Here is a 24385-nt window from a genome sequence, read left to right on the forward strand (position 1 = left end):
CAGTCTCAGGAAAGGTGTAACGACAAAAATAAGGTGAGATGACAGTTCAAATCTTTTTTTTTCAGACCAGTGTTTAAAAACTACTAGACATTTCCCAATTGATGCTGGGAATTAGCTGAATAACTTTAGATGTTAGTCCTCTGCTGAGCACTTGTTCTAACAAAAATACGGCTCAGAAGGACCAAATGGAGGAGAAAAGTGCAATTCACATATTCACTCGTTTCATGTCCTGTTCACATTTTCATCTTGAGGGAATTGCATTTATTATTTTAATTTTTTTTTTTTTGAGACAGAGTCTCACTCTGTCGCCCAGGCTGGAGTGCAATGGCATGATTTCACCTCACTGCAACCTCCACCCCCTGGGTTTAAGCAATTCTCCTGCCTCAGCCTCCTGAGAAGCTGGGATTACAGGGGTGTGCCACCATGCCTGGATAATTTTTTTTTTTTTGTATATTTAGTAGAGATGGGGTTTCACTATGTCAGTCAGGCTGGTCTCAAACTCCTGACCTCATGATCCACCCACCCCGGCCTCCCAAAGTGCTAGGATTATAGGTATGAGCCACTGCGCCAGACTTATTTTAATTAGTTTTTAAACCAAGTTTCCTGTCTGTAGTAGAATCATTAATAGGGCTCTTTAATCTTTATTGGTGACAAACATCTATGTTTAAATTGCTCATAAGTTCCTAGTCAGATGTGGTAAGGACACATTCAGAAAGAAAACAAGTGTTAAACACATCCATGTCCTTGTTTAGCCTTTGACAAGATATTTTATACATTTTGGGGTATTTTCTTTAAAAAAAGGGTCTGGTACAACAAAACAATTTCCTAAGGATGTGTGAATTAGCCAATGGTTACAAAGAGCTTTGAAATGATGATGCACGGTCAGTGCTATGTCAAATTATGAAATTGCACATTTGCAAAAATGCTAGTGTAGGAATAAATGAGTCTGAACATGGTATTTACAGTGTGATTTGCTCCTGAAATAGAATATTTCTAATGGGCCTCCACAGGCAACGACAAAGTGCCATCTTATCTCCTGTTGATAGACCACAATTTCAGAAAATTATTCTTACAACGGCATCTGAATAAGCGCCTTAATTTGAGACTGTTTTCCAAATAGACACATAGCTTAATGCATTGCTTACGTGGCCTTTGAGACACAAAGAGTGAGGTGGGATTCATTAACAAAATCGCTGTTGTCATTCCTTTGTGTTTTTTTTTTTTTTCAAAGTAATTTGTTTTTTTTTTTTTTTTTTTTTTTTGAGACGGAGTTTCGCTCTTGTTACCCAGGCTGGAGTGCAATGGCGCGATCTCGGCTCACCGCAACCTCCGCCTCCTGGGCTCAGGCAATTCTCCTGTCTCGGCCTCCTGAGTAGCTGGGATTACAGGCACACACCACCATGCCCAGCTAATTTTTTGTATTTTTAGTAGAGATGGGGTTTCACTATGTTGACCAGGATGGTCTCGATCTCTTGACCTCGTGATCCACCCGCCTCGGCCTCCCAAAGTGCTGGGATTACAGGCTTGAGCCACCGCGCCCGGCCCCCTCAAAGTAATTTGTTTTTTTTACAAGATAATGTTAACGAGCTACGTTGAACAAAAAGATCAGGTAAAAGCTGCTTTTGTGTTAGTGATCAAATCTGGGTTAATACTCAGATTATTAACTGCAGTTAAAGCACAACTCAGGCTTGGTTTGCAGCTCCTGTGGTTGCCAGAGCAAATCAGTCATTCCTCTCTGGAATTTCTACTGACTGCAAATGTTATATTCAACAACAGCAGAGCAATATGTATGTATTTCAGAAGACCACATTTTCAGTTCTTCTAAGTAACTGATTAGATAAAATGCATCTGTTCGTGGGTAACACTAAGGTCTAGGTGAGAAAGTAGACAATTCCTTAGAATAAATTTTGCCAAAATAGGTTCTAAAGTGTCTGATACCACTTAGGGGTTGAAAACTGACATAAAACATGTGTTTCAGTGAAATATGTGTAGGAAGGAAGAGAAGGCTGTGTTGGAAAAGTCAGAGAGTCTCTGGGCTGGGCTGGGGCAGCAGTTTAGATCTAGGTAAGAAGAAAGCAAAAAGCAGGGAGGGGCTTGCAAAGACCAAAGAAAAGCCCGGAAATCAGGGCCAGCCTCAGCTGTCAGAAAAGACATCTTGGATTATTATACATTATATACCTGTATCAAAATATCTCATGTACCCCATAAATGAATATACCCGCTTTGTATCCACAAATTAAACATAAAAAAAAGAAAATATATCTTTGGAATATGCTCTGTGGCAGGAGAACTTCTGTGGAGAAGTAGAATCCTGTTACTTTAGAGACAAAAGTGCTTAAAGAGAAAAGCTTCATTCCTCTCATTTCACAGATGAGGAGACAAAGGCCAGAGAAACTCAACGCTTGAGGCCACAGCTAATTACAGCTCAAGTGACTCCTGGAACTCAGGATCATAATGAATACTGGTGGGCATCACACATAAAGACCGTGCCATTAACTGAGCAAGTTTCTTGAGAGAGCCATGGACGTGGTCCACACAGGATGGGCACCAAGGAGACAAAGCTGAAGGCACAATCAGGAGAAGCTCCTGCCTCTGCCCCAGATAGTCCTTAGTCTTTCATCCTCATGAAAATGGAAATGCAAACATTTATTGGTTTATTATGTAAGTTTCCTTCCTTCCTTCCTCTTTCTTTCTTCTCTTTCTTTCCTTCTTTTTCTCTTTCTTTCTTTCCTTCCCTCCTTCTTTCCCTCCCTCCCTTCCTCCTTCTCTCTCTTTCTCTCTGTCTCTTCCTTCCTTCTTTATTTTTAGAGGCAGGGTCTTGCACTGTGGCCCAGGCTGGAGTGCAGTGGTGTGATCATGGCTCACTGCAGCCTTGAACTCCAAGGGTTCAAGCAATCCTTCCTCCACAGCTTCCCGAGTAGCTAAGAACAGGTACATGCCACCATCATTGCCTAATTTTATGAACGTTTTTATAGAGATGGGGTCTCACTGTATTGCTCAGGCTGTTCTCAAACTCCTGGCCTCAAGCCATGCTCCTATCTTGGCCTCCCAAAGTATTGGGATTGCAGACATGAGCCACGGGTCCAGCATCATGTAAGTCATTCTTTTCTACGGTTGCAGACAAACTGGAGAGATGAGAAGGAGGGAGCGCTTTCTGTTTGTTTCTGGAACAGACAGATGACAAAAAGATTTGGAAATATTGAGGAAAACTAAGTGGAAGAGAGTAACACTGAGTAAGAAGATAAAACCAGCTGTGGAGGCTGGAGTTGCCTGTTGTAGGTGTCATGCGTCTACTACTTCGCCTCTTTCTCTTGGGCTGACACTGACACATGTCTTGAGAAACACTTAGGACCCACTGGTATGGAGGGAGAGGTGAGAGCCCAGGCAGCAGAGGAATCCTCTCTGGATTCCTGCCCGCTCCAGAAACAAACAGCCCTGGGCTAGTTCTTCCAAGTAGCATCTTTGTCTAGGACAGGAGGCTTGTTACTTTACATCATTCTGCAAGGAGTACATCCCATGTTAACTTCTCTAACAGAGAAGTTCGCTCTCTGCCTCTTCCCTGGCAAGCCTGCTGTTAGGTTAACGTGTGCATTTACTGGAGTTGCCAGCTGGAACGGAAGCAGGTTCTAAATTATTTGTGTTTAATTTATGTAAAGGTGGTTTGGACATGAGCCCAGATGTGAATATACAATAGACCAAGTTTACAGAATTGTGACACAAACTCCCAAGAGTTGTGGGGATGTCAGAAAACACTCAGCAATCAGGACATATGCCTACAACGTTAATACATTTTACGTGTTCAACTCCAAAACAGATTACAGAGATGACTGTGAGACAGAAAGAAAAGCTTTCAGCCAAGCCCTACCTCTGCAGATCTTTTGAGATTTAGTTAAAGCTACTCAAATGTAGAAATTCAAGCTTTTAAGAGGAAACATGTAATTCTGATGCCACTACTCAGGAAAATGAAGGGTTTACCATGTAAATGAGAAGAATAAGTGAGCATTTTACAGCATGGTTAAGTTAAGCCTTTGTCCAGAGAGCTGAGTTGGTCTTCCTGAGCTAGAGGAACACCCTGGAGAAGTCTCATTGGATGTCCATTGGCCAACTGGAGAAGACTCACTGGATGTCCACTGGCCAATTGGAGAAGACTCACTGGATGGATGTCCACTTGCCAATTGGAGAAGACTCACTGGATGTCCACTGGCCATTGGAGAAGACTCACTGGATATCCACTGGGCAACTGGAGAAGACTCACTGGATGTCCACTGGCCAATTGGAGAAGACTCACTGGATGTCCACTGGCCAATTGGAGAAGACTCACTGGATGTCCACTGGCCAATTGGAGAAGGCCCACTGGGCAACTGGAGAAGACTCACTGGATGTCCATTGGCCAACTGGAGAAGGCTCACTGCATGTCCATTGGCCAATTGGAGAAGACTCACTGGATGTCCACTGGCCAATTGGAGAAGACTCACTGGATGCCCACTGGGCAACTGGAGAAGACTCATTGGATGTCCATTGGCCAACTGGAGAAGGCTCACTGCATGTCCATTGGCCAATTGGAGAAGACTCACTGGATGTCCACTGGCCAATTGGAGAAGACTCACTAGATGTCCACTGGCCAATTGGAGAAAACTCACTGGATGTCCACTGGCCAATTGGAGAAGACTCACTGGATGTCCACTGGTCATTGGAGAAGACTCACTGGATGTCCACTGGCCAATTGGAGAAAACTCACTGGATGTCCACTGGCCAACTGGAGAAGACTCACTGGATGACCATTGGCCAATTCAACTTGGCAAGTACTAACTGAGCACCTGCTATGTGCAAAGCACTGAACTAGGCTCTGAGCAGCTGAAAACAATACCAGTTTCTGTGACTACTGTATGATCTTGTTGGGAGAATAGTACAATAATATTAATGATTACAACACAATATAGAATAGCATAAGGTGCATGAATGAGGTATAAACAGTTCTCAGAAGTATCAGAGAACAGAGGAAGACTACATTCACTTGGTAGCTGGTGATCAAAAATGGCTTCATGAAGGAAGCATTATTTCAGGTAGAACTAGGATGGTGAGTAACATTTTGACAGGGAGTCTCAGGTGTGTAAAGGGCATCTACCCTCGCCACATCTGTGAGCAAGCATCCTACGCAGAGGCATGGGATTGGGAAAAGAAGCAGTGAGCTTCAAGAACTAGAAAGTGACCATTTTGGGCTAGAATAGATAAGGGAGCCACAGGAGAGAAGGCCAGAGAGAAGGCATTATCTGGCCTTAGCTTCTTATTTGGCCTCCTGGGCCTTCCTACCTACTCTAGCTAAAAATGGTTACTTCCCTGGGATAGGCCAAGAAGCACAGACGAGGCAGGGAGGCAAGGGTGGGGACCCTAAATGCTTCTGAGCAGAGGGCCAGGAGGAAAGCCTCTTTCGGAGGCTGACACAATCACTCCAGGGATAGGTTGAACAGTGTTTGCGTTTGGCAAATAGCAGCAGAAATGGAACAGAAGAGACAGGAGAGACATCATAGATAGATAACTGAGAGGCCTTTAAACTGACTAGATTTGGGGGACAAACAGGAATCAGGGGACATTCCCGAGTTTCAAATTTGGATAAGTAGGAAATGAAGGACTCAGTCAGACAGAGATAAGGCAGAAAAAACATCATTTGCATAGGAAGATGCAAAGTTTGATTCTTTTATTTTAGGAAATGGAAATGTTCAGACCTCCAGGTGGTCAACATCCTCCAGAAAGAATGTGTAACGCTCACGTCAGATCCGGGGCTGGCCAGGAAGCTGGGTATTATCTGAGCCTAGTGGCTAAGATCAAACAGCAAAGATTCAGGGCAAAGGCGAAACCTCGGCCAATGGCTACATTTCAGTGTTGGAGGAGAAATACAAGCAAAAAAGAGAAGAGGTCAGAGAAGTAGGGAGAAAACCAGCATCATGAGATCCAGGAAAGAAGCCTCCGACACTGGAGAGCAGCCAATTATGCGTAAGGTTGCACAAAGGTTGGAGAAATGAGGGCCAAGAAATGGCCAATGTTTTGAAGCGTCAGAAGAGTCACTGGAGTATTCGCTTTGAGCAAGCAGTTTCAGCCCACTGGAAGGGACAGAAATGACGCTGAAGACAGCTAAGTGAGAAAGCGGAGTTCTGAACTGCAGCCACCGCCTTCAATACCTTGTCAGTAACAGAAAGAAAGAGTGACAGAGAGAGAGATATAGGAAATACTTGATTGCAAAGTAACAAGGTCCAAGAAGGATTTCGCCACTCACAAAGAGGTAGGTCCTACAGAATCCGTTTGACCCATGGAGGCCCGCAACAGTCCCACAAAAGAGGAAGTCAATCCCTTCTGATGGATCGTCCAGCCACATCTGTCGTTATTTGAGGTGAAGAAGAGCTGAGAGTGGTTTTGAAGAGCTGCAGATATAATTTGTATCATAGAAGGCCATTCATGAGGGCGAGGTGGGGTAAGGAGCTAGAATAGTAGCCTCTTCTCTGCCATGATCCCAAGGTGGTTCCTGCAAACATGCAACTTGGTGCTGTCACTAAAAACGAACGCCCCTCCCTACGACTGGAAAGTCTGTCATAACCAGAAATGCGGGAAGGAGACGGCAAGGTCAAAGGACAGGGGATACTGAGGAAATGAGGAAATTTGAAAACAGAAATGAGGAAAAATGATGTGAACGGACCATCAGTTTAAAAGCATTTATTTCCCAGCTGCCTTTTCCCGTGGATTTAGGCTACAAAATCTACATTGTTTTCTCTTTCTTGGAAAGGAACATAATGACACTACTTGGTTGAATGGATTGGCATGGACTGGTAGTCCTGTGTAATAACCACGAAGCTATTGGCTTAAATACTGCTGTTTACGTATGCGCTGGCTCATGGTCTGAATGCACTGAACATATTTTCAAGTCCTCAAGAACACATGAAAAAATAATACTTTTTAAAGTCATTGATGCCATTATCATCAAGCTTGTGACACTGAACTAGCATCTTCCATGAGGTTTTCCACAAACTCTATCCATCTAGATTTTCAGAAGACTGCAATTATAACACACTTAACTGGTCAACTCATAAGAACACTCAGACATTCTTACTGGCTGAATGCACGCTGAGCAGAGATACTATCTCTATTGTAGGTATGTGCAGTGCTTTTGAAATATTTATAAGTGTCTCCTCCTAAGGATGCAGACGTTATTGTTTGCAGTCTGAACTTATTTAAGGAACAAAACCTACGGATGCACTTCCTGTTATAGGAATACCTAGGTCTTCTTATTTATAAATATGTGTGTCTCTTGTATTCGTAAGACACTTCCATCTACATTAGCTCATCTACACTGCGTTACCGAGATAGGTAGAGAAGGAAAAACCTTTTGTTTCAGAATTAAAGCTGCATCCAGGTGGTGTTACTCAGGCAGACCCTGATGTAGGGAACCTGGTCATTGTCACATCTCCCTGGGCTGTTCTGGTTGACATTGTCAAAGCGGCAGTGTTAATGGTGCCATGTGAGCCATTCATGTATTGGGACTCAGCCCATATGACCCAGCTTCTGTCTCACAGGCAAGAATGAATGGCAGAGGTGCAACGTAAGCCACATCTCTAACTCACCAGAACTCTTTTTCACAGGGAGCTGCTAATAGGATCCCCTGACAATCTGAAATCCCCAGCTTGCGTGAATGAACCAACACACACGTCAGGACAGGTCGTTAGAAAGCTGAAGATGGACATGGGGATGTGTCTGGAAGGACTGAACCTATGTCTCCTAACAGATACCCAGTAGTGTCCCCAGACACAAAGAAATTGGCATTTGGATAAACGAGAAGAAGAATGCAAAGCTGTTTCCTAAGGAAAAAGGAAATGACAATTCCAATCAGTGCTAAACACACAAACACACAAACAAATAAACAAACAAACAGCTGTTTCCTTAGCTTAGTGCCACTCCTCATTGAAAAATACAATTATGGGTTACCTGCTGTATTAGGTTGGCCCAAAAGTTATCGCGGTTTTGGCCATTACTTTCAATGGCAAACACCGCGGTAACTTTTGCGCCAACCTAATGGCAGTGAAGAAGGTGCCCGCACAGCGCTGGTAATATAAGGAACCCTAGCAGAGCCAGGGCTGAAATATGTTTCGAACATCTGAGTTAGGCTGGGCAGTGTAACTGACCATGGAAGACGGGGGGCTCCAGGTATGTGTAAAAGCATGCTCCGGGACCTAGTTCCTGTCCAGATAATCTGCAGCCGTTACCTGTGCCGCTGGGAACCAACCGCCCCAAAATTCAAACTCAGGTGCCTCTGATGAAGCTGGAGGGAGCGGGGACTGGATGTGGCCAGATTCTCTGAATGCAGACATGCAGCTACTCACTCCAGTGTCCAGGGAGTGGCTGCCCTAAGTCCTCTCTGAAAGGTTGTCATTCAGATGGACCACCCACTGCAGCAGTTACTGAAATTGCCCCGTTCACTCTCACTTTGCTGAATTTTTGCTGATCTCTTCTCCATCTGACCTACAGTGGGTCACAGACCCTTTGGAGGCACACATGGAGGTTTTTCACCTTGACTCTTCATATACCTGATTTTGAGTTGAGTAAAAGTGTCAGCTGTTTAAACCAGTGTCTACATGTGCAAAGCATTCCGTAGGACTGCGAAGGGTAGAAATGTCAGCAAGTAAGACAAGATTTTTGTCTTGATGGAGTCCGCCACCCAAAGGGGAGATGGGCACTTACTTGTGCAGTTAGAATGAGGACTCTACAGAGATGAGTGTTGGAAGGCAAAATAGAGTGCCACCGTCAGACTGGCACATTAACTGGCATTTGTCGGTTTTACTGGCTGCCATCTTTCCAAAAGAGTGAGTTGATCTAGAAATTTACATTTTATGTATTTATGTAGTCATTTTTGAGATGGAGTCTCACTGTGACACCCAAGCTGGAGTGCAATGGCCTGATCTTGGCTCATCGTCATTTCTGCTACCTGAGTTCAAGCGATTCTCCTGTCTCAGCTTCCAGAGTAGCTGGGATTACAGGCAAGTGCCACCGTATCTGGGTAATTTTTGTATTTTTCAGTAGAGACAGGGTTTCACGATACTGGCCAGGCTGGTCTTGAACTGCTGATCTCAAGTGATCCACTCGCCTTGGCCTCCCGGAATGCTATGATTACAGGCATGAGCCATCACAACTGGCTAGAAATTTACATTTTATTTTGTTAACCATTTTTTCTGTGACCAAATGTGTTAACAAATAAATGCCCAATTTCTTGCTTTATGTGAGAATAAAAAAGACAGACAACTATGAACTGAGGTTTTTTTTTTTTTTTTTTAAAAAAAAGATAAAACAGTGATCTCAGTTAGCCAGGGGCTACCACATCAAAAACAACTTAATCTCTTATCAGACCAAGTCAGCCTCAGCACCTCCAGGTTTGTGTCTGTTTTTTAATCTTCGAGTCAAGAGCAGGTTCTTTTTATCTTTAAATGTAAGAATTTCATGCCCTTAAATTTTTTGAAACGATCTATGTAAGATTAAGATTTTGACCACATCTAATTATTTTAAGCCATTCCCTGGGTTGCTTGTATCTTTCATCACAGTGTCCCTGCTCATAGCATCCAACAGTTGGAGAGTCAGACAAGGACTGGGAATCATGACTATATTGACTGGCCTTTGCCATCTCTGGCTCTTCTGGAGAAATAGAAGAACTTGAATTGAGAGACAGTTAGCATCCTCTTTCAGCCCGGGACTGGAAGCTCTCTCTGCGACATAGCAGTCTGCCACAGCGGCAGCAGGCCATCACCTCCAACCTGGCTGGCTGCTTGTACAAAGTATCCGCCCAGATAAAAACAAAATACACTGGAGCATCTGTTTCTTCTCAGAAAACACTCTTCCATTTCTCCTAGGAACCCAATGCCTGAGCAAACACTCTCCCTTTAACCCTTACAGAGCCACGGTGGCAAATGCAAGGACTGAGACTGGATGCATGAGGGAGCTGTGGGAGAAGAACGCTTCCCTGGTAGTTACCTGAGATTAAGTAAATGACCAGAGCTTGGAAGGGAATGCGGCCTTCTTACCTCCGGGCCTGAGACCGAGCATTGGACACAGTGATATCTAATATCTCCTTTTACCAACTGAACAGATCAAACCCACATGGGGCCTGGTTGTCAGGCTTTAAATAACATTGTGTTTATATGTGCTTTGCGCTTTCAAACTTCGTCAACAAAAGGCGCTAGAATTTAGATATTTACTCCCCAAGATTTCCATTCCCAAGTTAAGGCAAGTTTTTATATATTTGCTTGTTTTTTTTTTGTTTGTTTTTTTTTTTTTTTTTAATTAAGGATAGGGTCTTGCTCTATTGCCCAAGCTGGAGTGCAGTGGCATGATCATAGCTCACTGTCACTTCAAACTCCAAACTCCTGGCCTAAGTGATCCTCCTGCCTTGACCCCCAAAAGCACTGGGATTATAGGTGTGCACCACCACACTTTGCTAATTTTTTAGTTTTGTAGAGAGAGGGTCTTGCTATGTTGCTCAGGCTAGTCTTGAACTCCTGGCTTCAAGACATCCTCCCACCTCCGTCTCCTAAAGTGCTGGGATTACAGACCTGAGCCACCACTCCCGGCCAAGTTTCAACCGAGTGGAAAATCACCAATCGGTTGAAAGTTTCTGGCCATTTTCACAAGTGCTTACTTAATCTAAACTTAAAATTGAAAAATTCAGTCCTTCCTCAGAATGTGCTTCACTTCCTAAACTTTCTTGAGAACTTGTTAATAAAAGAGCTGCTTAAAGAGAAAATATGCTGGTAACATTTCATGAGAATTTCCTCATTCAAAAGGCACATCCAAGTGTGACTTTGACCACAAAGACGGAAAGATTTGTGATGCAGCGACTGTTTATTTGGGTTCTGTTAACATAACTACTTTTCCAAAACACAGGGATCTCAGCTGTCAAATGGGGATGAGAGAGAAGTGAGTGCTCAGCCCCACCGTGCGCACATATTGAAGACTCAACAGCAAGAGGCAGGCATAGGTTGGGCGTGGTGGCTCACGCCTGTAATCTCATTACTTTGGGAGGATGTAGCAGAGGATGGCTTAGCTCCGGAGTTTGAGATCAGCCTGGGCAACATAGTGAGACGCTCCCCCTACCATCTCTCTATGTTTTAAATAAATAAATATTTTTTTCAAAAAAAAAAAAAAAAGAACCAGACACAATCATTCCTTTCCAAACACTTTATGATTATTTAAATTAAAGAAAACAATAACATCTTGACCCAACAAAACCTAGCAATAAAGACAGGCTTGATGAGGAGGAAAACCATGTTATAAGGCAAAAGTTCTCCATGAACTTGAACTTTATAAAGAAATTGAGTGGACAGAAGCCAAAATACTCTGTTTGTTTGTTTCCTTCCTCTGCTCCTCTGCAGGACTTAGGAGAGCTCTGAATGAAGGTGCTTCAATTCCTAAGCAATCTGTGAAGGTTCTGAATTGTTTCAACCATAAGACAGTCCTAGTTAGTACCCTAGATACCAGAAACAGGCCAATTAACCAAAGAAGAGCAGGAGAAACCTTCTCTCAAGGAGCAGCGCACTGCCAAGCCACTGACTCTTACAATCAGGATGGATGACAAACACCCAGTCAAGAGGCATTTGGAACCTCGTCTGAAGACAAGTTTTTGTTTCTTGTTCTTCTTTAGGCTTAGTGATCAGCCTGGATGAAGACCACCCCTGCAATTAGTTACGTTTATTTTTTAGATGCCTTTACACACACATATGTGTTTGTGTGTGTGGTTCTGTGGAGCCACGTCAGCAGGCATGCAAGTATCAAGTTTTCTGCTGGAAAGAAAGGAGCTGAGAATGTGCATGCCGGCTGAAGGTATACGTCTCTCTTGGATCAGCTAAGTGTCTGCTCCCTAAAGTGAAATCTTATTGGAAATGCCATGCACATGTTGATTCAATCTGATAAGATTTCAACCAACCTTCTCCTTCAGCTCGTAAAAGTTGCTTTCTTTAAATTACAGAAATGCCTAACACAAAACAACCTCCTCATACTCAAAATTCATTATGATCAAATGTGATTGCTTATACTAAGGAATAATAAAGAAAATTAATTTTATTAAACACACGAGGCTCTGTTCAAATTAAATTTGGTGCTAATGGGGAAAAAAAAAAGCAGAAGGAAGAAAGTGGATAATGATCTGCCTGAGTAATAGACAAGGATGCTGCAAGTGACAGCTGCGGCTTTGGCCAGCAGCTGTTCTGAGGAGGCTTCGTTCTCCCACCAATAGTTTTTTAATTGACTTGAACTTGGTGATGGTGCCTCTCTCATTACCCACATTGGGAAGTTACCTGAGATCGAAACCAGAACTAAAAAGATGAAGAAAAGGCCGGGCGCGGTGGCTCAAGCCTGTAATCCCAGCACTTTGGGAGGCCGAGGCGGGTGGATCACGAGGTCAAGAGATCGAGACCATCCTGGTCAACATAGTGAAACCCCGTCTCTACTAAAAATACAAAAAATTAGCTGGGCATGGTGGCACGTGCCTGTCATCCCAGCTACTCAGGAGGCTGAGGCAGGAGAATTGCCTGAACCCAGGAGGCAGAGGTTGCGGTGAGCCGAGATCGTGTCATTGCACTCCAGCCTGGGTAACAAGAGCGAAACTCTGTCTCAAGAAAAAAAAAAAAAAAGAAAAAAAAGATGAAGAAAAATAAGGCAAAGGAGAATGTGTCTGAATTTGCCTGCACATAAAATCCTCATAATAAAGCAGGCTCCAGATTGAACACTTTGAAACAAAGACATTTCCTTCAGTAGCCACTGAAAAAATTAGAAAAATGCATCAGTAAGGTTCTGCTTTTTGATTAGATAGTACCTACTTTTTCTATATCCACTCCAAAGACTGTCACTGTCTATATTCAAGGATAGTACACACAGGCTTCCTTTTTTTTTTTTGAGTTTTACTCCTGTTGCTGGAGTACAATGGTGCAGAGGAGTCACTGCAACCTCTACCTCTCAGGTTCAAGTGATTCTCCTGCCTCAGCCTCCTGAGTAGCTGGGACTACAGGTGCACGCCACCATGCCCAGCTAATTCTGTATTTTTAGTAGAGATGGGGTTTCACCATGTTGGTCAGGCTGGTTTCGATTGAACTCCTGACCTCCAGTGATCTACCCACCTCCATCTCCCAAAGTCCTGGCATTACAGGTGTGAGCCACTGTACTTGGCCTGTACATACAGCCTTCTAAGACTCTAGGTTAGGTTTACCTGATTTCAAAATTTATAAAAATGAAGTTGCACAAGTGAAGACAGCAATTGCCCTTGAGAACAAAGGCTAGTGACTAAAATGAACATCAGAGGACTTCTAGGAAGCTGGAAATGTTGACCTCTGGATTGGCTTTGTGTATGTATCCACCTTGCAAAATTTTCTCAAGTCTTGTACTTGGGTTGTGTATTTTTCTAAGTACCTTTCCTGTGTACCTTTAATAAAGGTACATATTCTTCTCTATTTCATATGGAAAACAGAGATGTATTTTGGCTTAAAATATTCACTGCTTTCCATAAAACAAGAACTTTGTTTAAGTGATGCTCTAAAATACAAGACTAGAGTGAGGCACTTGCCTTGGATACAAAAAGCCAAAAACTCAGTTATTGAGATAAATAGCATTTTAATGTAACATTAAAAAAAATCCCATAGTAATCCTTAATTAATCCACGCTAAAAATAGTAAGGAAAAATTGAAACAGAAAACATTACTGAGGAAAACAAACAATGAAATTTATACTCCAAAAAATGCCAATAAGTGACTATTACGTAAGTAAATGTGCAGGAATAATCAGATTTGAGAAACCAAGGGCAGGTTATCTTTCATTCCATAAATTCATATTCTCTGAAAATAAAAGCGATTAGCCCTGTTTCAAAGTTTGTAATACTTTAGGTAATTTTTAAAGTAGCATTAAAGAAACAACGTGTGAATTATTCCAACAGAATTCTGAAACAAAGATTATCTCTATTTCCTTATAATTTCACTATGATTAAACTTCTTAAGAAGTTACAAGAATGCAGTCTTCCTTTGAATGCAGTGAGTTAGGAAAAACATGCCTGTTACATGATCTTGCCTGTAACACATAGGCAAGATCACAAATCTAAATCATAGATGAAAAAAGTATCTATGTCATGATATGAAACGGCATTGTCAAATCAGACACTGAAGTCAGTAGGAAAGATTTTCTTCTGGTCAGTAGGAAAAGCACTGCTGGGTTTCATCCCCCCAATGCTACCACCTTTTTAGACTTTTGTTAGAGCTTCATATTCATTTCCTTAATGTTTTTAACCCAATGTCTGTGAAATTTTTATTGCTCCCTGGATGGTGACATCTGATCTGAATGTAACCACACACCTCTTTGCTCAGCAGTATTTGTCACAAACCATTATAAATTATCATGCTGATTGTATGCATTGCTGGGAAACTGGAGAAGTTTCATAAATTCTAACTACCGTATCAACGACATTGTTGTTTATTATACAGATATAAATTTTTATGAGATTCAAGATGTCTGCCTTACCACTGAAGAAAACTTTAGCAGAGTAAGACCTAGCTAGTTCAATGTAAACACTGAAAGCCATTTACAATGTGCAATGAACATCTCTTTCCAAGAACTCTCTATTGGTCACTTCTTTGTTTCTTTTTTACTTTTAATTATGCTTTGACACTTCACAAATGTGCAGGATTTTGCTGGCAAAAAAGAAATCAACGTTCCTTCCTCTCCCTCAACACCTTCTTCCGTCAGAGCATTTTCTAGAATCCTATCACCCTAATAATAAAATCATGCATATATATAGTTAGAAATCCTAGTCCTGTGTTAGCTGCAGACAGATGCTCTACTGCTCTATTGACTGATTTACACCACCTGTTGCTCAATAAAAGAATTAAGGGGTTATGTACCATGGTTCTAATGCTTATTTGTAAAGAATCCTCCTTCAGTGGTGGCATACATACAGAATTTTGCATTTTAAAACTCTGAGGGCACACCTTACACATTTAATTTTCCTAACAAATATCCACCTTTGAAGTATGGTCCATAATTTGCCTATGAACTGGGTCAGTCTTGGTGCTATTCTCATGAGAAGTCGTGACTATGTGCTGTATTGGTACAATTATGAAACGATGTTTTTTTTTTTTCTTACCTAATTATACATAAAACAATAAAAATATAAATTAAAAAATATATTTTTTTACCAGGATTATGTGGCTGGTCTAATGACGTAACCATCCCTACACCCTACAAAACTGCTTACTTGGATTTCAAGGATGTTTGAATACGCAAATGTGCTAAGACAGAGATTTCTTAAGCTTTCTCATGGTGAAAACTGACTATACAAATAGTGACCATTTCAAGGGAAAATGCAGGGTGTATCATGTGTAAATCACCTCATTACTGGATCAATAGGTTTAGTTTGACATATGTTTAGTTTCATATTCCCAAATGTTCTAACAATCGCCAAGTTGTTAAAGATATAATAACAATGATAACCCTTTCTGAGGAGCATTTTTACCTATCTAAGACTTGATCCCACTCGGGCCCCATGACGTCAGCACAGCAAATATGTTTTACTGCCAGCAGACGTATATTGTAGCTGAAACAAGGAAAAATATCAAATGTCTTTTTTTTTTTTTTTTTTTTTTTTTTTTTGAGACAGAGTTTCACTCTCCTTACCCAGGCTGGAGTGCAATGGCGCGATCTCGGCTCACCGCAACCTCCGCCTCCTGGGCTCAGGCAATTCTCCTGCCTCAGCCTCCTGAGTAGCTGGGATTACAGGCACGTGCCACCATGCCCAGCTAATTTTTTGTACTTTTAGTAGAGACGGGGTTTCACCATGTTGACCAGGATGGTCTCGATCTCTTGACCTCGTGATCCACCCGCCTCGGCCTCCCAAAGTGCTGGGATTACAGGCTTGAGCCACCGCGCCCGGCTAAATGTCTTAAATAAGATGAACAGTTTCTTCTTAACAAGAGTGAGAAGTAAAAGCTCATCAGCTTTCTGAATGTGGTTTACAACATCTAGTTTTGTGGCTCCCCAAATCCACTTTTGTAAATAGCCTGATAAAGTACAAAAAAAAAAAAATCCCTAATAACAAAACTATGTTTTCAGGAATCAAATCTAAACTTTGACATCTATGAATGTGTTCTTCAAAGAGTTTCTGGTGTTCCCATGTTTTATTTTTTTCTGGGGAATTCTAATCACTTGTAAAATTTAAAATTGTGGATCCTTCTTAAAGCCATCAGAAAAGTAAGTATTTTGCCATGTTTGTAGAATCTCAAATCCACCTTTCAACACTGAGCACTGGTCATTCATGTGAATCAGCTTAGAAAGATAGTGAAGGGAATGCCTTATGCTGGTCTTCCTATATCTTTCTGGAGTTTCTCATTGATAAAAAGATCAGCTTGCAGCACTTCAAAACACAGCGCGAAGATACTTTCCATGGATCTAATCTCTATTGACTTCATCAGGCTAAATATATCAGCCTTTCAGCTTTGACAAGGAGATGGCACCTTCAGAGAGCAAAGCCTCAGTTGGGACCATTAAGAAATCACCTTACTCTGTAGCACTAAAAAAACAAAGTCACCATCATAAGATTGCAATGTAACAACTTCTTGGCCATGTCAGTTTCTAAAATACCTTGCTGATATCACTGAAATTGTCATTTTCTATGAATTACAATCATCCTTTATTGTATTTTTTTTAAGAAAACTAACCGAAAAGGTGCTCCTTTAATCCCATCACACCCCACCTGACACCAAGCTATGACAAACAATTATTTAGGGTTTACTGTGAGCTAGACACCATTGTAAGCTAGACACTGTTGCAATAGTGCTAGATGCTGTTGTAATAATCAATGTATGCTGATTATTTGGAAACTGATAATCAGCCTATGGATTTATGCTAATTCTCTAGGCACCAAAATGATGAATGAACTGGATGTCATCATTTCCCTGACCATAAAAAGCTAGTTCACTATACACCAACTCAACAGGCTGTTGAGCGCTGCCTGTGGGTAGGAAGATTTTTACATTACTCTGTTCTTTACCAGAAGAAATGTCTGTGCAAATAGAATTGTAAGTGCTTTACATATATTAACTGATTCAACTGGCTGCACTTCTTAAATTTCTACTCCAATTGTGTGCTGGATCTGGCGCCCAGAAGCTCACAAGAACCACCTGTACACATCTCTTTGCTAGTCTTGGCCACAGTGACATCACATGGGTAGTCTGAAATTGACCATGATGAGAGTATTTACACCACAGAAACTGGCATGTGCTACATACAAATCAGGACTTCACTCGACTTCTCCAAAGAGCCAGCTCTTAAACATTTACTACCACACCACTGCTAATAACTAGTGATTATTCGAAATTATTTCAGTATTATATTACAGGTATTGATGGTCATGATTTCCAGATTAGGAATCAGTAAACACGAGTTTACTGAATTCTAACAGCACTTTTATGTTTTGGAATAATGTTATTACTTGAGTACGTTTCACCAGAGTTTCTCCTATAGCAGTTTAAACATGTTCAAAAGCAAATACTACTACTACTAATAATAATAATGAAATAAATCAATATAATAGAAAACAAATCTCCAGGTTGTCTAGGTGACTGACCTGTAAAAACCCCCAAAAGAATATTAGCAAAAATAAATAAATCAATACAACGAACTCCCTGTTTCCAAGCAGTCACTGGAACACTATTAATGGTAATTTCCATACACAATTAGAAAGTCAATATAACACCCTGAAGCATTTCTGAATCACAAAGCAAAGATTATATTGGAATCGGTATAACTTTATTGCACTGTACTATACACTGGTTATTTGGAAACTGATCATCAGCCTATGGTTTTATGCTAATTCTCTAGGCACCAAAACGTTGAATGAACCAGTGACCTCATCTCTCTGACCATGAAAAGCTAGTTTCCTGCATCAGCTCAACAGGTTGTTGAGCTCTTCTATGGGTAGGAAGATTTTGATATTACTCTGTTCTTTCCCAAAAGAAATGTGTGTGAAAATAGCATGTCTTTGACGATGAACATACTTGCAAAACAATATTTAGGTCCAGTGGTAATAGTAGTCTATAGGTATCACGTACGATTATACCAAACTGACCCACTTTAAAACTTGCGAAGACCTCTCGGTCCCTGAGAAACACTTTAGAATTGAGATTTAAGTAGATTATTTTCCTTTGATAAAACTATTTATATATGTACAAACTTAATAAATGACGGACATTCAGGGTGAAGTCTCACTTTTAGTGTGTCAGAATGGGATCATGTGGACAGGACAGAGACAGGTGGTCTGCTTGCTGTCAAGAGAGAAGAGCAACATGATCTGCGTGGACTGCTACATGCGAGGTAAAAACATACATTTGACACCGTGGAAAGCAATATCTACACACCAGTTCTTTCACATAAAGTGAGGAAATACAATTTAGACTGTCTCTACAGTGAGAATGTCTTCGTAATAATGAAACGTGGCATAAATTGATGCTTAGAAACTTCACAATAGAAAGAGACAGCAAGACTAAGTAGATGGATGAAACACTGATGTGTATTTGAGTTCCATTGTATTCATCACGTCTTAACAATTATTTTCTAGCATTTTCCATAAAAGTATCTTAATCAGTAATCCACCTTTTAAAAAACCCACATCTGGCTTTCCCTGTCAGCCTTATTTTTATTCAATGACAATTTGCTTTTTCCATGTCAAACTCAATCAGATGAATGCAGTTCTTAAATCATAAAATGTGCCGCAGTTCAAAATATCTCAGATAGTGAAATCTCCAATCCCACTCTCTGTGGATGCGACGTATATTAGTGATCCACTGCATTTCATAAAAACGCGAGTGAGATTGTGGCTTTCCAGTTCTTCCCTTCTCCAGGGGAAAAAAAAGTAAGAAAAAAGAAACATACATACTGTATACATTTGTTAACAAAAGAGTTCCCAAACCAAAAGTGCTAACAGGAAGGAGTATGAGAGATTACACATTTAACTATAATCTTCCTGGTTTGGGGAACTCAGAAATCACTTAAGGTAATTCGATTTCCATACCATTGACATATGATCTGGCTGGGATAGGAATCCCTCCTGGATCCATTGATAACCTGCACTGTACACACTGACTTTCCCCCGTAGACAGCCGGGACCACTAGATGGTGCTGTGATGCCCTGTTCAAAAACATTCCCACTTACTTGCAGTCTCTGTCCTCCAAATCGAAGTGAGGGTTGAAGTTGATCATGATTCTCTGGTATGGGTCCGGAGCCTGAATCAGCCATTCGCATTTTTCACTTGGGTGATAAGAATGAGGATAACCAGGAGACGTAAGGTACCCGGGGCTTTCAATTTTGATAGTATCGCCACATTTATCTGCAATGAAGGTAAGATTTTAGCAGATCTTTCCCTGACAACCTGTTAAGTAATCTAGCTTTATATATAAATTGCCAGTGATTAAACATTCCATAACCTTTTATGAGGAACTCTAAAAGGTCCCCATCAGTTCTTCCTGTGGCCCTGAGTGTAACGCTCCACAAAAAGACACTCTTTGATCTCAGGAAGGTTGACTCAGGCAGAAAGCCAACTTAGATCTGGAAGGACTCTTCCCCCATCCCCGAAGTTTCTTCCTACGGAAAAGGTCTTCTAGCATTAAAAACATTAAGTCCCCTCAATTGATGTTAACACGGTCCCCTGGGAGCTTCTGCTAGACTTAATTATCTCCCAAGAAGTGTAATCACACTAAGTAGCAAGTTCTAAGTGGAAAGTGACTGAAAGATGCTGTTCGACCCCTTGTGTTGTTTTTTGATGATAAGCCTGGTCTGTGTCGTTGATCAGTGGGGATTGCCTTTGATTGGCTTAAAGCCAAACCTTTTGTTGTTGTTGTTTTATCTGCCCATAAATCTAAGTGATTTTGAGTTATCTCTGCTCTTGAGATCCAAATCAACAGAGAACAAAGTATATTTGGTGAAGCAGAAATAATTCTGCTTTACTTCTCCAAGTAAAGTTGTTCAGGCTTGGAGATCAGATCAAAGCAACCGGGCAGAAAGAAAAGTAAATAGCCACATGGCATTAATTCTAATGACCTAAATGCTGGGAGAAAAATAACCCACCACACAGGTCTAGGTATCACATATGGTAACCCACGTTATCACATTCTGGGAAAGGTGAGCTAACAAGTTTTGAGCCTTCATTTCAAAAAACGCTCAAGTGAAGCCAAATAAACCAAATAAACAACCAAATAATAAACCAAATAAACCAGTCTCTTGGGTGCTTTATTGTTCAGCATAGATTCTCATTGTCACATTTTATGATGGATTTCATATTGGAGTGCCTCAGCCTGAAATGCTGCCACATTTATTGATGCTTAATTTTGAGCAATAACAATTTGAGGCATAAACTATATAAGAGAAACAGGTATGAAAGCAGTGAAATATATAAGCCTATCAATCACAAATTTTCAGTAATGGCATATAAAGATTTTAACATTGCATCTAATAGATTCCCTGTGGAAAGAGAATGGCATTCTTTGCTCTCAGCGTGAATTTATAAATCTACAGAATTTTATTACAGGAAAACCAGGTCAAATGGAAATGAAAGATGAAGTGCACATCAAAAATGCATAAAGCTACATGCATTACAGAAATCATTTCCCATAAATTAAAAAGAAGACAATATAGGTTATATTGTTTTTCTCAGTTGCTAGGTGCTTCTGACCTTTGTTCCTTAGACTGAGGGTAGTCTTATATAGGTTTCCTTTGCATTGGCTTGTAAAAGCCTAAGGTTTGCCAAGAAGAAATTATGTTGCAACTGGAGTTCAAAATCTCAGCTAATGATCATGTTGGATTCTGCTCTGTGATTCTACTGAGACTCTTGCATTATTTTGAATGTGCAGAAAACTTGGAAAGTGACCTCGTCTCATTAAGTCTCCTCCAGCTCTGGACAAACATCATGGTAGCATCTGGCATCTGTTACAGGAGTGAAATAAAACAGCGCTGGTTCTAGTCACTCGACAGAGTCACTTCAGAAGACATTTAGGTGGACTTGGTACCACACCAGAGCTCTTTAATCTGCGACTTCTGAGAAAGTGACAGTGTAATAAGATAATGTGGACTGCTAGACTCCCTGGCTCTGTTAAATCTCTCTAGCAGTTGATTAAGAAAGAGCAATTTCTAATGACTCTGGACCATTAGTCCTAAATAAGGTTAATGAATTAATTTAGCAGACACTGGTTACTGGGAGGAGGTGGACATGGCTTTAAGAGAGCTGCTGAATTACAGAGGCATTTTCTGGCTCTGGTCACTTCAAGCATAGCAACATGGCTTTCGCTGGTCAAACTCACCAACTGAAGCCAGATTTTCAGCATTCCCCAGATTTCTGCTAAGAAAATTAAGAAGTGTGTGTGCATGCGCGCGTGTGTGTGTGTGTGTGTGTGTGCTGCATATATGCATAGTTCACAACCTAAAGTCTGAAAGCTCTTTGCATTGAGCCTCAAATCCTTCCTGTAAATACTCCCATTATGGATTTAATCTCAGGAGTTGTGGAGGACAGGGGGTTACTATATTTCTAGTCCAGCCATTAGAGCTCTTTCATTTGGACAAGAACGCTATTTCACTCCCTGCCAGGATATAGAAAGATGCTACCAGCTCAGGTTCATTAATAAATTGAACTCTACATTCACAATTTCCTGTGTTTTGCTTTCCTGCCAGATTCCAGAAAGATGCCATCAACTTGGGTTCATTAATAAGTTGAACTCCATGTTCATATTTTTTTTTTTTTTTTTTTTTTGCATGTGTTTTGCTTCAAGCATCTCTTTAGAACACTGCTTGGTAGCTGCTGAGGGAAATCCACTGCTGAAATCACAAAACCTTGAAAAAGCATATTAGAGAGATTAACTTCCATCATAAAGATGTGATTTAAATTCCTGTTGGTATGAGGCCCTCCACTTGTGGTCTCTTATTAAAACAATATACCACAGTAAGTAGTGGATGTTCTTTTCTTCTAATTACTTTGATTGAAATCTAAGCCAGACAAAAGTAAATATTTGATCATTAGTTAATAACAATTGCTGACGACTTACTGTAAAGATAATTGCATATCCTTGCCTGCACTTACTTTACAGTGTGAAGTCAAACATGCCTACAACCAGATCCCATCTTAAAACACATTATTTAGGTTACATGGTACTGTTTATACCCCAGTATAGTTTTTCATTTACTTAACAGTGAGTGGTTTTAAAGGCTAAGTGGAAGCTGCAGCTAGGGTAGGGATTTTCAGATATCCTGGTGCCTTACACTGTATATATCAGATTCCTGTATTGATACTATGTAACTTTCAGTCATACTCCAGACAGATCAGGAAAGCTTTCAAAGGCGGGGGAGGGAGTTTCATCAACCCACAAACCGATATCTGTGGCCATCACCCACCAGAAGAAACGGCTTAGGGGCGCAGCAAAGGGACCAGGAAGTAAGATCTCCTGTAAAGTGTTCATTAACTTTCAACAGCCATCAGATTTTTGAAAGGGAGTCTCTTCTAATTGCCTTTGGTAGGAAACATTATTAAGATAATTGGCGTGCTGATGTGGGAAGGCAGGCAGCTCTGTCTTGTAACAGAGGTAAGGAAAATCCCTACAGCCCAATGATCAACTTCAGGAGGGAGCCCAAGGACCTGAAATCCTCCTGCCCTAAACCGCCTGATCTCATTTCTTCGTCTCTCCTCCAGATAAAAGTTTCCTTTGCCCCGGAGTCTGCTGTTCCCGGCAGGTCCCGGGCAGCCCGCGTGAGCCCCGGGCCGGGGCGGGCGGCCGGGAGCCGGGACGCCGCTGTCACCCGCGCCTCCGCCTGTCACCTACCGTTGCGAACAGCGCCGGCCGGAGCGAGGGCGAGGGCGAACGCGGCGCAGAGGAGCGGCAGCCCCCTCTCCATTCTCCCTTCGCCGGGTCCGCAGGCAGACGCGGGAGAACGAGGACGTGGAGGGAAATGCAGCAAAGAGGGGAATCGAAGCGATCCGAAGAGCCCCAACTCCGCCTAGAGCTGTACAATCCTCAGCCCGTCTTGCAGAAAGGAAAACCGCGAGGCAGTGCCTGGATCCGAGAGGAACGCTTCTCTTTTTGTGTCTCAAGTCGCCTGCATCCTGTCATTTAGCTCCGGCTTCCTCTCCCTTTTCCCACACTTGTTCCTCTTCCAGGAGCCACTGCCCGGGCCATGTCTCAAAAAAAAGGGAGGGGGGGTAGTGTGGGTGGGAGGGGGAGGAGGGACGTAGGGCAGCACACACCAAAGCCAATTTCCAGGAAGAAAAAAAAATCCGGCTTGTTTCTGGACCCGGTGGAGCCGTGGAGCTGGCGCCCCGGGGAGGTCCGGGTGTCTGCGGGAAGGAGAGGAGCGAGCAATGAAAAGATGAGCGGGAGACAGAGGAGTTCCACCAACTGCACTCCCGCCTCCCCTCCCGCGGCCTCCCCCACTCCCGAGCCCTTCCCTCGCTTCCTCCCGCCCCCTCTCCCGGCTCGGGCTCGCTGGTAATTGCCTGACAGGAGACTGGGAGGAACAACTTTCCCTCCGAGTGCTCTCCCCGTCCGTCTGTCTGTCTTTCCCGGAGACCCTGCAGGGATCTCTGCGGGAAGGAAGGCGCTGGGGGTCTGCGCCCCCGGAGCGTGGGTGCGGGTGCCGGAGGAAGGGGCGCGGAGGTCGGTGCCAGGCCACCTCGCGTGCTCGCTCTGCACCCCCAGAGGGAGAGCTAGGCAGCTCCTGGAGGCGCAGATCCCGCCGCCGCGCAGTGCCGAGCGCCCGGGAGGTGGCGGCTGCTTCTCACAACTTCAAATCCCGGGGCCCGCGCCCGCGGCGGCGAGGAGCTCAGGGTCACCCTCTGCCACTCCCCATCGCGCCAGCTTGAGACCTGTGGCGGGGAGCAGCGGGGCACCCCTGGACGCCCCCGCCCAGAGCTGGAGGGCAAGGAGGCGAACGCCGGGCTGGAGTGGGAGCCGCACCTCCAAGCAGGGCTAGGGTCGCTGCGGTGTGAAGCCGAGTCAGACAGCCTGGACTGGCGAGGCCCGGCTGAAGCCCCACGCGGCCTCCCTGGCCCGCATCAGGGCGCGCGGCTGGATGCCGATCTCGCCGGGGTGCCCTCTGCGCGCCGCAGAGGTGGCTTCATTGTTTCCTGAGATTTGGTGCCAGCTCCTCTGGGGCAGCGGGAACACCGGAGGGCGGGAGGTGCTGCTCCTTCCAAGCTGGGGCAACCGCCGCCTGACCCCGCCCAACATGGTCTCGGAGCCCAGGTGCTAGGGAAGGGGGTGGAAATCAGGGGTCGGCTGGCCCCTGTTTCTGTGCATCCCGAGGGAAGGAAAGAGTGGAGGGGGTGGCTGTTCTTGGCTGCGCCCT

At 42.9% G+C, this 24385-nt stretch overlaps 1 protein-coding gene and 1 long non-coding RNA gene across 4 annotated transcripts in view; both read right to left on the reverse strand.

The window, feature by feature from the left end:
- NRP1 (neuropilin 1) overlaps window positions 1-24082 on the reverse strand; it is a 158735-nt gene extending 134653 nt beyond the window's left edge. For 2 of the 3 annotated variants that reach the window (XM_010349044.3, XM_074405253.1), the window contains exons 1-2: window positions 22864-23418; window positions 19214-19388 (exon numbers count right to left, since the gene is read on the reverse strand). In XM_010349044.3, the coding sequence (XP_010347346.1) occupies window positions 19214-19388; window positions 22864-22936 (248 nt within the window). In that variant the 5' untranslated portion in view covers window positions 22937-23418. Of the gene's footprint in view, window positions 1-19213; window positions 19389-22863; window positions 23419-23994 lie in introns of those variants that run through there. The other variant, XM_010349043.3, reaches the window with a different exon arrangement.
- LOC141585480 (uncharacterized) lies at window positions 261-19207 on the reverse strand. The gene is made up of 2 exons (XR_012519034.1): window positions 4652-19207; window positions 261-4331 (listed from the first exon to the last, which is right to left on the reverse strand). It is a non-coding gene; the product is annotated as an uncharacterized LOC141585480 (long non-coding RNA).
- Window positions 24083-24385: the final 303 nt, after the last annotated feature.

Source organism: Saimiri boliviensis, chromosome 8, assembly GCF_048565385.1.
Source record: "Saimiri boliviensis isolate mSaiBol1 chromosome 8, mSaiBol1.pri, whole genome shotgun sequence".
Classification (NCBI taxonomy): domain Eukaryota; kingdom Metazoa; phylum Chordata; class Mammalia; order Primates; family Cebidae; genus Saimiri; species Saimiri boliviensis.